Source organism: Colletotrichum spaethianum (assembly GCF_022836535.1).
Source record: "Colletotrichum spaethianum MAFF 239500 DNA, contig23, whole genome shotgun sequence".
NCBI lineage: Eukaryota > Fungi > Ascomycota > Sordariomycetes > Glomerellales > Glomerellaceae > Colletotrichum > Colletotrichum spaethianum.
In genome coordinates this window covers 292,513-307,477 of record NW_026054793.1, presented here as the reverse complement: position 1 = coordinate 307,477, position 14,965 = coordinate 292,513, and the positions used below count along the sequence as shown (strand labels likewise).

Genomic DNA, 14,965 nt, shown 5'->3' with positions numbered 1-14,965 from the left:
ATGTCGGTCACCCCTTCGGAACCATACGATACGATCAGGCTGCGAGCCGAAGACGAGACGGACGCGATCAGTCACGACGTCTCCATGGTGATCAAAGCCAGGATCGACGACCTTATAGACCGGGGATTCCCTGTCGCTCTTCTGGAGAATATTCAACTCGAGCTGATAAAACGTGCCGACCGGACATTTCTTTGGGTATCGCTCGCGCTGGGCTTACTGGAAGAGAAAGTCGAAGGCGGCGCCTCGCGCCGCGAGCTCGACAACATCCTCAGAACCCGCGACATCTACAGCATCTACGCGGAGCTTCTCGCCTCGAGACCCGACTTGCCCAAGACGCGGAAGATGCTGAACTTGATTCTTGCCGCGGCCAGGCCGCTAACTGTGAAGGAGACTAGCATAGCCCTCGCTGTGGTACCCGAGAGCAAACAAATCAACCATCCACAGAGATTGCCGAGGAAAGCCAAAAGCCCTGGAAAGCTGACTCTGCGCGACGTAGAATACGAGCTCGTGTACCCGTTCGAGAACCATTTGAAACTCATCTGCGGCCACTTCATCCGCATTACCAAGAACAGGGTGTATCTTGTGCATGAGACAGCCAGGGAGTTCCTCCTTGAACCCAATGACTCTAGCGACATTCCTCAGCTAGATCCCTTTTTCTCACAACCCTCAGCTGTTTTGGGTGGGCCAGAGACTACCTTCCAGCATACATTCTCCCTCATCGAGGCCCACGCCCTTCTCCTCGACATTTGCGCCGCCTTTCTCTACTGCCTGGCCAAACAGTCAAAGACCTCGCAGCCGGGCCAAGCAAGTATTGAAACACAGGCCTTCCTCCAGTACGCGGCCCAATCATGGACTATACATCATCACCGAGCTAGAAAACGGCTGGACGTACTTGATAGCCGATACTATCAGAACCTCTGCCACCCCCTCTTCCCGGGGTTCCACCGCTGGATGGAAGAGTTCTGGTCTCCCGAGCGACCGCCCCACCCCTCAACGAGTGCGCCGGACGACATACAGGACTACTACATTGACCTCTTCAACCTCGAGAACCCGTCGTCGTCCTTGTGCGGCGCGGATGACCCGGGCGACGTCGACGAGTCCTCTGGCGATGAGCCGGAACTTACGGGTGCTGATCCGGAAGTATCCGAGAGGCAGAAGCCCAGAGGGATCTCGTTTGATAGAGCAGATCATCATGAACTCCGCTTGCCGCCATGGCAAGGCGTGGCTGAACGTCTGTCGAGTAACCCCGGTTCCCTGAGCAATCACTACCTTTTCCCTCAAAGTGGACGACGGCGGGATGGTGTCTCTGGACTTCAGAAGAGGGTCTGGCGAAGGCTCCCCAGAGTGCCGGCAATAGACCACTTCGCGGCCAACGTGTTCCTTGGTTTGGCATCTTTTGGTTCTCGCCCGCCTTGACCGACGGGAATCCACACACTTTTATGGAGAACACACGACGCGAAGAGTGCTCCATGTATGTGCTGACACAGAAGGACTTGTTCCCGTTTCCCTTTCCTTGAAAGCCAAACCGGTTTGTGGAAGCATGCTGTATGAGATCGTCCCCAAAGACGAGCTCGCATCAAACGTTTTCTAGGGGACAACAACACTCTCAGAGGGAAAAGATACAGAAGAAGCCTCGGCAACGCACCTCAAGACTGACCTAGCTTTGGGGCATTCGATGTACCCCTCGTCCCACATCGAACAGATCGGTCGGCTTTGTTGACACAACAGAGGGCGACTGGTGACGAACAGGTTTATGATAGACATCCCACCAGATATCTTGGTCGAGCAGGAGTGAATGATACCTCAACCATGGTAATCTTGCTGCAATCCGGAGCAGACCGAAGAGATGGGTCTTGCTCCCCTGGTCTATTATCCCCGGCATTCGTTGTGCGCCCAAGGCAGGAGAAAACATCGCAGTCACTGGCCCGTCTTCCCTTGTCTGTCAAATATCAAAGTTTGCATTAGTTAGGTCGGTCGCCCAGTACGAAGCGGCGAACGTATGCTACTATTTTCTCTGCCTCTGCTTCTCACGGAGTCATGGCAGCGTCCCTCGTCTACCTCCTCTCTAGCGCTCGTGATACGACGCTTTCGTCTCGTTCCCGTTTTTGTGTGCTTTCAATCATCAAGTCATAAATCCTAATATCGTACAGGTACAAGGCATTCCGTATTCGTCAAACATCCTCTCCTCATTAGGTATCCCGCCCCCCTTTGGAGCCGCGCCAGCTTATCTAGCGTCTTGCATCAGTCGTAGTTTCGTGTTGGTTGTTTGAACTGCGAACTTGGGGATGTAGCTGCCCACGAGCGCGTGTCCAAGATAATGACCAACGAGGTCTCATAAATAGCTGCAGTTGTTTATGACGAACAGCGTCAAGTGCTGGTCGTTAATAACCTTCATAACCTTGCACCACCTTACTGAGTCGCGGATGTTCAGTGGGCGTGCGCAACAATAGCCGCGTACGTGTCGTCTGGTATTCTCTCTATGATCCAGAGCGTGCGTTCAATGACCTTATCGGCCTGCAGTGAAGGGAATGAGCGGAGCAGCTTATTGGGGCTATCGCATGGTCAGTACAGTACTTTCAACAACGATGACTTGCTGGGGGTCCGTACCTTGGGGAGCTCATCAGCTGATCCCGCATGCCCATCAGCTGGGCCACAATACAAAGAATGTTCAAGTGAGGCCCGTATGCAAAAAGAAAATCCCACAAGCGAAGCACCTCGGGCAGCGGCGGGGTGCAAGCACACAAGGTTAGAACAGAGGGGAAGGCGTAGATCTCAGCCGTCAGACCCTTGGAGTGGAGATACCCGCTAAGCTTTGAGTCGACAGTGGCGAGAACCTTGTCGACCAAGGCCAAACCCTTGTGTACACCGTCCATAGCGCCGCGTATGTAACCGGGGCACTCACGTGTAAGCAGGGTATAGAAAGCGATGAAGGCCTCGGACTCGCTCCTTGCTGCGTACAGGAAGGGCGCGGCTAGGACGTTCATCCCTTGGACGTATGTCCCCGGTTCGCCTGCATGACTGGTTTCGGAGCCTTCTGTCGTCAATGTCAGAGCCCTTGCTCGGTTCCTAGCGCTCGGCGACGAGGCCGGATTCTGCGAATGCGCGGTTGCTGTCGACGTTGAGCTGTCCTGAGATATAGAGCTCCTGCCAGTGCTCGGCCGTTCTCTACGCTGCTCCTCCCGCGAATCATGTAGACGCCAGGCCACGGCATTGAGGAGGCGGATCAAGCTGGCCTCACTGACACGTCGTCTAAAAAGGGGATCGGTTGTGAGAGTGCGAAATGTATCGTTGCGAATCTTGGAGTAGGCTGGGGAGGCCCCGCGATGAATGAGGCCAAGGTAGTCGTCGGTTGGGAGGACGGGAGTATCCAGCAGGATCAGCCAGACGTAAATGCGCAAAGTTGACTGCGTGAACAGGCATTAGCTTCAGTTCACGGAACAGAGGTACAAAAAGGAGGGGGGCAAGAAGGAGATGATATACCATGCCATCGCTATCGCTCTTGATGCCCTCGCTCAGAACCTTACGGCGAGCCATGCCCAGGGCTTCAACAGTATCCCCGTCGGGCGGCCCTTCTTTTATAAGTTGTTGGAGAGACATTGTCGCGTACTTTGGATTGATACCCATCATGCTACGCTTGCTGGAGGCCAGAGCAGTCATGTGATGGGCCACCGGAGCCGGCGCATCGCTGTTGGATCGTCCTCGAGTGTGTCGAACCATTGTGGAAGAGGCACTCGGATCGCGACGCGTCGGAGAAATATTTCGTTGAGTCAAGCGCTGCTGCGCAATCAATGAGGGCTGATGTTGGGGCTGCAGCTGGAGGGCGGCCTTGGAACCCAGATTGTGTGCCGACTGCAGTTTGCGCAGGCGATGCGTTCGCGGCGATGGCGGTGGAAGCAGTTCGGTCGTCATTGCTTGCGACTGCACAAAGTTGTGCGCCGGAGCGACGAACGGATCCCCTGTTGGACTCGACGGCATCTTTGCGACTGAGAAAGATGAAGATGGTCAAGTTCACTTTTGAAAGTACAAGAGTCTGGAAAGGATTACAACCGATTATACAAGAATAGTCAACAATTGGCAGGGCAAGGGGTCAAAAGAATGCCAGAAGGAAAAGGGGCAACTGCAAACGTAGCGAGGTGACGAACACCTCGTGGGCTACTATTTTTGGCCCGGGGCGGGGGGAAGAGGAGGTTGGTGATTGCGGTCTTGGTGGTGTCGATGGCAAGCATTACAGGTGTTGGTGGCTTGGTGTTGCTTTCTGACTAAGGCGCATCACCTTGTTGCCCGGGGAGAGAGGGGCCCGTTTGAGTACTCGCGACGGCCAGCCGCCGTGTTTTTTCGCGTTCAAGCGCAACCATTCTGACCACTCGGTGCACTTCCAGCGCCGACTCGCCAATGCACTCGTTCAGCTTCACGCTCAATCAGGTACAAGCTGTGTAAGCCCAGCCCTGCTGGTTGGAAGGTTGAACGTTATACGCTCCGAGCGACCACTTTTCGCTGTGACCTCATGTTGAACCGATTGTGGTTGAGAAGACGACGAGACTATCGATGATTTCTTTACCGAAACAGAATCAGCCATCAGGAGGAATTGACAAGCCTGGGTCGGGGCTTTTGCAGCGAATACAGGAGACTACGGAGTACTTGTTCCGACCTGGATAAGGGTTCACTGCTGCGCCATAGTTTGAACTGACCTTGAGCCACGGCCCACGATCCAAGCCACACCAGCCCGCAAGATCGGATCTCGACTCCGGACTCCGAACTCTGGGGCTGTATAACTGTACAGGTATTCGGTATCGGGGCGGAAAATCATTGTAACGGCAAGAAAGGCTCTGTCAGCGCCTTTCACAACCTTGTCGTCATGGGTGCGTCTTTAGCTGTTGGCCTGAGCTGAGCGAGATAGGTATGACGTTTGGTCATCCGTAAACATCCACCCAACGGATCCCATTAGCAATGTGTAACTCCAACGCGGATGCTGCCCCAAGATGTCAATCACACTGTTCCGACTCCCCCCCCCATCGCTTCCACCTGGGGGGGCCGTGGGACCCCCGATCTCTCCAAACTCTGAGCATTTCTTACTTTTCCATTGCAACTGAAATCTGACCAGTCTGATTTGCATGCCCAATAGCTCTCATGACGAATGCAACACAACGCGTTCCGCAGAATTCGGCCACCTGCTAATCTGCTTTGGGGGATCAAGGAATAGCCCGGTAGAGAGAGTCATGTTGGAAAAGCTTCGCATCACACTTCGCCAAATAAGCAGCCAGCCCAAGGGAGAGAGGCTTAAGAAGGGTCCAACCAGGTAGAGCATCTCCGCACCCTCCCACCCCACTACTTCATCACCTCAAACCAGGATGCTATTGCACCATCGCCAGGTTGCCGAAGCTGAATCTCATTGGTCAGACTTGTAGGCACCGGGCCAAAAGCGGTAGTTCTCTGGATACTCGTTCCTCCGCCATGGAAACATGTGTTGCACAACTGGGAACAGCAACACAGCATTGTACGTACCTCGTCCGACCGTCAGCTTCTCGAGTTCTGATTTTTCAGCATCCCCATATTACCGTGTCTGACAACAAGGCAGCTCTTTGCCCCGTCCCCATGACTGACGACATGCAGGTATTGGCATCCTCCAAATTGCGGATTCTGCGCAAGGAGAAATCCGAGCTTTCTCCTGCTTCTGCTATGTCTCTAACAGTGTCGTCGCGTAGTCGCGAGGTGAATCAAGGGCCCATGGAGGTGAGCGAAAGGAAACCACGCGACTAGGTCTCCGAGACCGCAACTCACATGGTCTGTTCCCCCACGCCGACATGCTTCGTCTTATGGCGCTTATTGGAAAGCTTCCGCAGTCGTCCCGTCCGAAAGTCATTTCCATATCAAATAAACCCAAACGTGCAGGTCCCTCCCCGTGTGGGTATAAGATAATTGGGCTCGCAGCAATTCCCGACCCCATCCACCGGGCCCCACTAAGCTTTGAATGGCAAAGACTCGATGGCGACATCGCCCCGGTTTCTACATCGCGGGAGGAGTGCGGATACCACCACCGACAAAGAGCCTTTACTGACACCAACATTGTCAATTGTTAAATCCGCGCCATCGGCCCCTGAAGGTACGACTTGAATGGATTGAGCCACACCCTGTCAGGATTTTCTCTTTTTCGCCGTCGGAACTCTCCTCGGCTCTTCTGCAACACCCAATTCTTGGCTGCCGCCGTCATCCCGGAGCCACATCTCTTGGCCCACGAGATCCATCGTCTTGTCCAGCGGGAGTACCAAAGAGCCTCTCTTGGCGCTCCACTACCGAAGTCTCTGAAGTCAATTAAAAGCTTGTCTGTCGGCCTCTCTCAGCTTACGTTGAAGAGCTTCCGAGAGTCTTTGAAGAGCTTTGAAGAGCTTCCGAAAGTCTTGAAGAGCTTCTGTTCCAGTTGCACAACCCCTACCTCACTGGCAACCACCCGGACCTCAGAATCCCCGTATCTTGTCGTCACTGCTGTGTACACGGCATCCCCCTTACTTGGCTGTTGGTTGCAAGCACTGTGGTTGGCATCCTAGACGCCGCCAAATCACGGCCATTTTCCTCAGTCGGGAATCTCCAAGCTCGTCATCGAGTCGGCCTTGAACCAATTAATGTCCCTTTGCTCGATTGCGCGACCTTGCAAGGGCTTTTGGCAGTGTCAATTTCGTACCTCCTGCCTCAAATCGCCACCCCCGTCGAGGCTCAAAGGCTAGAACCGCTCTAGTCACCGCTTGCGACATCAGCTTCTGCATATTGCACCCCCTGGCTCCCATTCCTACCGCCCACCTGCGAGCGCCCATTTCCGCGGTGACTCGCGTGGACCCGACTCTGTGGTACAGTAACTAACCAGGCGACTCCTATATATCCTTGGGACACCTTCGCCCAAGGAGAAGTCAGCTTTTGTTCCCGGCTAGCCTTTGTAGCCGTGCGCTCGAAAAATCACCTTCAGAGCTTTTCCAAACGCTCTTCAACCCATTCAGCTACAATGTCGAGCATAAGCACCAAGATTGGCCATGGCCTGGCCAAGGTCTTGGGCATCAAGCTCGAGAAGCCCGAGAATGAGGAGATTCTTCGCGGCGAATCCATCCTTTCGGTTCAATCATCTGACACGTTCGTCGAGGAGGAGCCCACAACCGCCGAGTGGTTTCTTGAGCTCTTGCCCGACGGTCAGCAAGTCCTTGACTACCTCCGCTCTCTGTTTCCCTTCCTTAACTGGATCGGACACTACAACCTGCAGTGGTTTCTCGGTGATTTGGTCGCCGGTGTCACCGTTGGCGCTGTAGTCGTACCCCAGGGTATGGCTTACGCTTTGCTCGCGAAGCTTGATCCTCAATTCGGTCTCTACTCGTCCTTCATGGGCGTCATTATCTACTGGTTCTTTGCTACTTCTAAGGATATCACCATCGGCGTATGTTATCGTCCCTCCAAAAGTTGTCTGCTTTTGCTAACACATTGCAGCCTGTGGCCGTCATGTCAACTGTTGTTGGCAATTTGATCACGGATGTCCAATCAGAATTTCCGCAATACGAAGGCCACCAGATTGCATCAGCTTTGGCTATTATTGCCGGTGCCATCATTCTCTTCATCGGTCTGATCCGCATGGGATGGATTGTCAACCTGATCTCTTTGACCTCGTTATCGGCTTTCATGACTGGCTCCGCAATCAGTATTGCTGTTGGCCAACTGGTCACTTTATTGGGCATCAAGGGCGTCAACACCAGAGATGCCACTTATCTCGTCTTTATCAACACTCTCAAGAATCTCCCCAAGACGAAGTTGGATGCTGCAATGGGTCTAACCGCCCTTACCATGCTCTACCTCCTTCGCTTTATCTTTACGACGCTCGCGAAGCGGTACCCCAGAAGTCGAAGCTCTTCTTCTTCCTTTCGACCCTGCGGACTGTTTTTGTTATTCTTCTCTACACCATGATAAGCTGGTTGGTCAACATGCACAGACGATCAAACCCCATGTTCAAGATCTTGGGAAATGTTCCTAGAGGTAAGTTTCGGTGCGAGTTCGGTGTCTGTAGCCCCCAACTAACCAGTACTCAGGTTTCCAGGATGTTGGCACTCCGAAAATCGATACCGACCTGATCAGTGCCTTCCTACCTTTCCTGCCGGCCAGTGTTATCGTGTTGGTTATCGAGCATGTTGCCATCTCCAAGTCCTTTGGCCGTGTCAACAACTACACCATCAACCCCTCCCAGGAGTTTGTCGCTATCGGTGTGACGAACGTCATCGCTCCCTTCCTTGGCGGTTACCCATCTACGGGTTCCTTCAGTCGTACCGCCATCAAGTCGAAAGCTGGCGTCAGGACCCCCTTTGCCGGCGTCATTACCGGTCTTATTGTTCTACTCGCTATCTACGCCTTGACGGCAGTGTTCTTTTACATCTCCAGCGCCTCACTGGCTGCAGTCATTATCCACGCCGTAGGAGACTTGATTACGCCGCCCAACACTGTCTACCAGTTCTGGCGTGTGTCTCCTCTCGAAGTCGTCATTTTCTTCATTGGTGTCTTTGTCACTGTCTTCTCGTCCATCGAGAACGGTATTTATGCTACGGTCTGTATCTCCGCGGTGCTGCTCCTCTGGCGTATTTTGAGAGGTCAGGGACGCTTCCTCGGCAAGGTCAAGATCCACTCCGTCGTTGGCGACCATGTTATCGGCGAGGACCATAAACAAATCATCGGCGAGTACGGCACTTTCAACGCCAGCGACAACGCGGCGCGTAACGTGTTCTTGCCCATTGATCATGGCGATGGATCCAACCCCGAGGTCACGCTCGACAGCCCGTACCCCGGCATCTTTATCTACCGCTTTTCCGAGGGCTTCAATTACCCCAACGCCAGTCACTCCCTCGAATACCTTACAGACTACATCTTTGCACGGACTCGCCGGACGAATATGGAAGCTTACGGACGCCTTGGTGACCGACCTTGGAACGACCCCGGCCCATCGCGCAAGGCCAAGAAGGCGCAGGCTCAGATGCACGAAGAGGAGAACAGGCCGACGCTCAAGGCGATCATCCTGGACTTTAGCTCGGTTAACAACGTCGACTTGACCTCGATCCAGCAGCTCATTGACGTCCGCAACCAGCTCGATCGCTACGCCGCTCCGGATAAGGTGAACTGGCACATCGCCTGCATAAACAACAGATGGACCAAGAGAGCACTGGTCGCCGCTGGGTTCGGCTACCCCGTTGATCGCAGCGACGACCTCCAGCACCAATGGAAGTCTATCTTCAGTGTCGCCGAGATCGGTGGCTCTGATTCTGCTGCCGCCGTGGCGGAGAAGGAGGCCAACGAGAAGGAAATCTCGTCCCACGGCAAGTCATCGAGAGCAGCGGATGAGGAGACGGGCAAAGACGGCGCCTACGACCAGATCGATCCCGTTTCCTCAGGCTCCAGGAAGGATGCTAGCCGGAAGCGGAGGGGAGTTGTCATTAACGGTCTCAACAGGCCGCTGTTCCACGTCGACTTGACAAGCGCGTTGCAGAGTGCCATTGCGAACAGTGAGAGCACAGGTCATATTGACGAAGAGGCCGGTCCCAAGAGCCCGAGCAGCTCCAGCGATTAAAATGAGATTTGCGATACAGGATTTAGCGATTGATACCCTAGGTGGGAAAACATTTGTTACATTGACATGGAAAAATATGTATTGTGGTGCAGTCATGACCAGGTACACAGAGCTGTTTATTAAGAATTTGGCCGTATATAGAGCATAGCTCGCATTCTTCAATATAATGTTACGATGAGCGTTTACGAAACCTACGGGCTCCTTTCGTAGCCTTTGTGAGACAAGCCTTAGCCACGGCAAAGATCTTCAATAAGTACTGTCACCCTCCAAAATCTCTTCAGGCTTCCCTAAATTTACGTTGGATGGTCCTCTTTCAGTATCATTTTCATGGTACTCCAATACCTATCGGTTGTCACATCAGCCTCGATTCCGACCACAAGTGTATGTATATCCAATGGGCCACCCACGCTTTATCTGAATATTATGGATGTTCCTCGTTGAACCAGGTACGCAATAGATCACTGCCGCCGGTATGTCGCCAAGTGCTGAAAAGTCCCTTTCCTCCCGCCAAATCCGCCAATCGGCACCGCAGGTACAATAGCGTTTTGCGTACAGCGCCTACGTGAGGACGTGAAAATGCAGGAAAACATGCAACACTAGGCATCTGCTTGTCTTCGACGACCAACCAATTACCCGGCCCTCAGAAATGTTTCTGAAATTTGCCCGTCGTGTTGGTGTCACCAAAATCGAAGTCCAATCTGTTAGTTATAATCGTGTCGCGTCCTAACTTGAAAACCCTTTGCGGCCATCGCCGTAAGGCGCTACTTCTCCCTTATTAGGCTTCAGAGGCAAAGTTTAGGCCACCAAGGTTTTGATCAAGTTCATCTTTCAGAGGCAGGGGGACTCTTTTTTCATCTCTTCTGGATTGGATCGGAGTCTTGTAGAAGATTTCAAGCGTTCGAAGATGACTACTAACCCTACTAGATCCGATGTAGTATCCAGGTTAAGGATTACAAGTCTACGCCCCAAGACCAGACACGCTCTTTCAACCATTTTATCTACTTAGAGGCATCGCATTCCCACAAGCAATTTTCTCTTGTTGGCTAATTTATCGGAGAACGGATAAGCTCCTGACATTTTTCTTTGGAATGGTAACATATGCTAGGAGGACGGAAAAAAAAGGTTGGCTTGCCTTGCTTCATCGAGACGCCAAGACGATATGAGGGCAACCGGACCGGAGGGGAGCATTTAAAAGGATGGGATCAACTCCCATCTGACCTTATTTGCCAAATATCTAACACACGCGCTGCTTAAGTTAAGAGAGAATCAGTATTACTCCTACCCGGGTATGAGTCGCGAGTTAGTTTTCCAAGGGGGCGTTTTGCGTGAGAAGTGAAGTCGCCCTCCCTGGTTCTGGAAAGTGGAATAACCAGGGTATGGCCCCGATCCGTTTTTCGAAACTCACCAAGACGCCGACAACCAACGTCAAAATTCTGTCATGTGATACGAGACCATGGTATTTCCTCCAACGCCAGGCAACCTCATCCAGACATGGGACATGTCACTGCCTAAGTGCGTCACCACATTTACCTTCTCTCCTGAAGGTTGCAGAACCTCGAGAACAGGCGCGATAGCCGCCCATCCAAGGCTATGACTCGACGCTTACAACTATCTTGAGAGCTCTCGAGATGAGACTATGAATAGCACTCCCATCATACGCGCGGGGTCATTGGCCAATGATCTGGAACAGCCCCTTTTGCCCTTGACGTCTGCCTCATGGAGCTGTTGAAGCTTGGCCTCGTCCAGCGCAGCCGGTTGGTCCGTCCGGGTTTCTGTAGTCATCAGCCGCAGAGACCCGATGTAAGTTCAACGGCCCAAGTTCGCTGGCGATAGTCTCCTTGATTGGACGATGACCGCGACCGCCGAAAAAGAAGAAGAATATGATGATGCTGATGGAGGTCGTCGGGTTCATGCTGCAGCGACTAGTTCGAGTGCCTTGACCAACCCCTCAAGAGGCCTCTTTAGACCGTCATGTTGCATCCAGCAGCAAGGCATCCTCCAGCGGTGTAGCCAGAGATTTGGATCTACCGGCTCCATTGCAGAGAGAAAGCCTTGTGAGGTGGTTATGACGGCCCAGAGGAAGCACAGCAATGATAGCCAAAGAGGCCGCATTTTCGATGCGGCCCACGATGCGGCCCAAGGAAGGCTGTGAATGTTCTGAGAAGCACCGTAGCAAGGCTCTGATTCTCTCAAAACCATTCTGAAAATGGGGCATCCACGACGCGGTCGCAGAAGCGGCCGGCCCGTTCGGCGGCCGGCTCGGGGCTGTGGTTCCCCTTTACGGCGTAGTGCCGGTGGGGCATTAGCGGCCCGTTTGCACGGCCCAGAGGGACCGCCAGAAAAGCAGATGGGGGAAATACGCCTGTGGCGGGCGCCCGGTTGCTGACCTGCCATTGCGGCATTTCGCCAATGAGAGGCGCACCGAGACTGCGAGTAGTGGCTGAAGCTGCCTCCTTGGGCGAACTGGCACAAAAAAACTAAAAAAAAAAGGCTGAAAGCCATGGTGCCGAGCAATGGAAGACGGGGAGAGCAAGGCAAGGGTCTACGGGGAGCATCCCCTTCGGCGTCGGCCGTGCAGATTCGGCCTTTGTAATGCGACCCCACATTTTACCTCTTCACCCAGCCCAGGGTTGCTGGGATGACGACCGCTGCAACTCTGTTCACCTACTCAACTTCGACTTCGCTTCATATCGTCGACCAACAAGCCATCGTCGCACTCTGACGAACCACGAGCCCGGGAGTACAGGATCAGATATCATTGACCGCCGTAATGTCGACATCCTACTTCTCCACCCGCCGTATGCTGCCCTATGGAATTGTGCCTGAGAAGAGCTTCTCGGTCTCTACCTTACTGTTTAAGCATTCGTAGCTTTTTCCAACCCCTGGCGAAAGCGAGGCCCTTGCTCACTCCATCCCGTTGCCGTGCGCGCAAAGACCTCGCTGCGCGATTTCTGCATTACTTGCTCCCGAGCTTCCACCATCACAATCTCCTGATCTGGAGTTTCACAATCCAAAACTCTCTCCCAACTCTAGTCAGCTTCCACTGCCGCAGTACATGGCGCTGCGTACGCCGCGCCAGTTGGGACCTGCCTGGGCGGCCCCCACACCACATACCATCATCCTCTCGCAAGATACCGGAATAACGGTCCCGGGGACCAGGGTTCAGGTGGAAAGGCAAACCAGAACAGGAAACGGAATTGTTTCTAGAAGGTGACCCGTTCAACCCTCACAATACTGGGGATGCCAGACCAGCCAGTAGCTACTCTTCCTTCCGTGGTGTCTCCCACTTGCCGCCACCCTCCTCCTTCCATACTCCAAACTGTTCACTCTATGGGTCCCAGATGCCCACCACTCATGAGCGAGAACCTGGCCGTCCTGCTCGTGTCTTCATCTCCCTCTTCCCACCCCCTGTTCCAACCAAATCCAGCATCGTCGACTTGCCTTGGATCTCTGGGCCTCTGGGTCTGGTCATCGTTGGCCTCACTCCGCCCCCCTTTCCATCATCCCCCTGCCATCTGAACTCCCACTCTATAAGTAACCGCGAACCGTATCGCCATGGAGACCCCTTCCTCATCCACAGCCTGCCTGAAACATATAGATCTGTACTGCTCCTTCGCCTTATAAATGTCTTCCTCCTCATCTCCCGCTCCCGTATCAAAATTCAGAGAGCTCTCTCTCGGAAAAAGGATGCCTCCTACAACCAGATCCCAGGCGCACAGGCAGTCCCTCGGCGACGTCACGTCAGACTACGACGACGAAGACGACAACTCCAGCTCCGAGCCCGAGACAGATTCGGACTCTTCCCTCGTAGACAATGACGACCCCTCCGTCGTCCGCTCCCCCTCCAGACTTACCTACATGGTCGACAAGCTCTCTGCCGACGCCCGCCTGCGCGTCCGCGAGGCTTTCAGAGACCCACCCCGTCTCTCCCTGCAGTACTGCCGCCTCCGAGACGACGTCTACGCCTTCCAGATGACGGAGCTTGTGCCCCGCTCCATCCGAATTGGGTCGCCTGATAGCCCCTTCGCGACGCCCCGTTGCTCATGCCGTGAACAGCAGCAAAAGAACGGGCCCCCCTGCAAGCATCTCCTTTGGCTTCTGGACCAGCTCGTCAACCAGACGCTGTATGATCATGACCCGACCTCCCCGTTGACCATGACCCCTGATGGCTACCCAGAGGAGATCGGCGATCCTTTCACTAACATCTCGGGCTTCCACCTAGACGTCCTGGCGGATGGCCTCCGCTGCGACGTCGTCAATCCGGACTTGGAAGAGGTCTCGGAGGATTCGGACGAAGACGAAGAGCATCCGAACCCGCACCGCGTCCAGGAAGCCCGTGAGATGCTCGCCGCTATCGCCGCCTCCTCCCCAGAAGATTACCGTCCAGACCTCTTCTCCGACCCTCCGACCCTGGGCAAGAAGCCCGTCAAGCGCCACGACCTCGAGGGCACAATCTTCCGCATGCTCCTCGACAACAACGACTTCTTCCACTATTTCCTCTCCCAGATGCGCTCCACCGACCCTGTGAACGACCCCTTTCGCAAGCTCACCCAGCGTGTCGACCGCGTCCTGCGCGAGCTGGACGCCTGGGCTTTCTCCCCAACAGCCTCGGCCCCGAGAGACTCGGTAGAAAACTCCCCTGACGTCGCCTGGGCAGCCAGCCACATCACCGGCGTCGTAGGCCTCATCCGCACCGCAATTTTCAAGCGCGACCGGCCCCTGGAGCCCCAGGAGCGCACAAGCGCCGCCCGCGCCCTGGTCCACATCCTCGCCGCCGTTGTCGAGCGCAACCGCGACTTCGTACCCCCTCGAGCCACAGCAACCACCGCAGCATCCCGCCAGGACCGGAACCTCTACCTCCGCCTCGTAGGCGACCGCGACGAAGACTTCGTCCTCGGCGTCCTCAACCTCCTGCCTCCCGACGCCGCGGCCCAGTTCCTACACACCCTCGAGGACATCTTGGACCAGCTGGGCGTGAACGGCGCACCGGCTTCGTACGTCGAAAAGTTCCGCTCCCTCATCTCTCGCCTGAGGAGGGCCGGCGGCAGAGGCGGCGGCGGCGTCTCGTCCTCGGCGGGCGCGGGCTCAAAGCGTCAAGGTCAGGGCCAGGGCCATGGCCGAGGATTCAAGAGGATGAAGTGAGGCAGCCAGCTCCCGCGCAGTTGCCAGCGAAGGTTCCCTTCAAGGCCGAAAGGTGGTTCGAAACATGGTTCCAAGTATCGCGAGGACGGGCTCCTCACTCGGTTTCGATTCTTCTGTATGTCTGCGACACCCATCCTCTTCCAACCTGTTTTTTTATTCTTCGTTTCACTCCACATACTCTCTCCACCTTTTATCCTCTCCTAGATTACCTGCCCATTATGTAGAACCCCCCGGGCGCGAGGC

The 14,965-nt window shown here is 54.6% G+C and overlaps 5 protein-coding genes across 5 annotated transcripts; 4 read left to right on the top strand and 1 right to left on the bottom strand.

The window, feature by feature from the left end:
- ColSpa_08529 (vegetative incompatibility protein HET-E-1) lies at positions 1–1,416 on the top strand (the record flags this gene model as incomplete). Its single annotated transcript, XM_049274741.1, has 1 exon — positions 1–1,416. The coding sequence occupies one exon, from the start codon at positions 1–3 to the stop codon at positions 1,414–1,416; it is 1,416 nt and encodes a 471-aa protein (XP_049130698.1).
- Positions 1,417–2,427: 1,011 nt separating this feature from the next.
- On the bottom strand, positions 2,428–3,975 carry ColSpa_08528 (cell division control protein 16; the record flags this gene model as incomplete). Its single annotated transcript, XM_049274740.1, has 3 exons — positions 2,428–2,551; positions 2,608–3,404; positions 3,481–3,975. The coding sequence occupies 3 exons, from the start codon at positions 3,973–3,975 to the stop codon at positions 2,428–2,430; spliced, it is 1,416 nt and encodes a 471-aa protein (XP_049130697.1).
- A 3,016-nt stretch (positions 3,976–6,991) lies between these two features.
- On the top strand, positions 6,992–7,935 carry ColSpa_08527 (sulfide:quinone oxidoreductase, mitochondrial; the record flags this gene model as incomplete). Its single annotated transcript, XM_049274739.1, has 2 exons — positions 6,992–7,414; positions 7,465–7,935. The coding sequence occupies 2 exons, from the start codon at positions 6,992–6,994 to the stop codon at positions 7,933–7,935; spliced, it is 894 nt and encodes a 297-aa protein (XP_049130696.1).
- A 17-nt stretch (positions 7,936–7,952) lies between these two features.
- Positions 7,953–9,580, top strand: ColSpa_08526 (sulfate permease 2; the record flags this gene model as incomplete). Its single annotated transcript, XM_049274738.1, has 2 exons — positions 7,953–8,004; positions 8,058–9,580. 2 exons carry the CDS (start codon positions 7,953–7,955, stop codon positions 9,578–9,580), a joined length of 1,575 nt encoding a protein of 524 aa, XP_049130695.1.
- Positions 9,581–13,267: 3,687 nt separating this feature from the next.
- On the top strand, positions 13,268–14,722 carry ColSpa_08525 (uncharacterized protein; the record flags this gene model as incomplete). Its single annotated transcript, XM_049274737.1, has 1 exon — positions 13,268–14,722. One exon carries the CDS (start codon positions 13,268–13,270, stop codon positions 14,720–14,722), a length of 1,455 nt encoding a protein of 484 aa, XP_049130694.1.
- Positions 14,723–14,965: the final 243 nt, after the last annotated feature.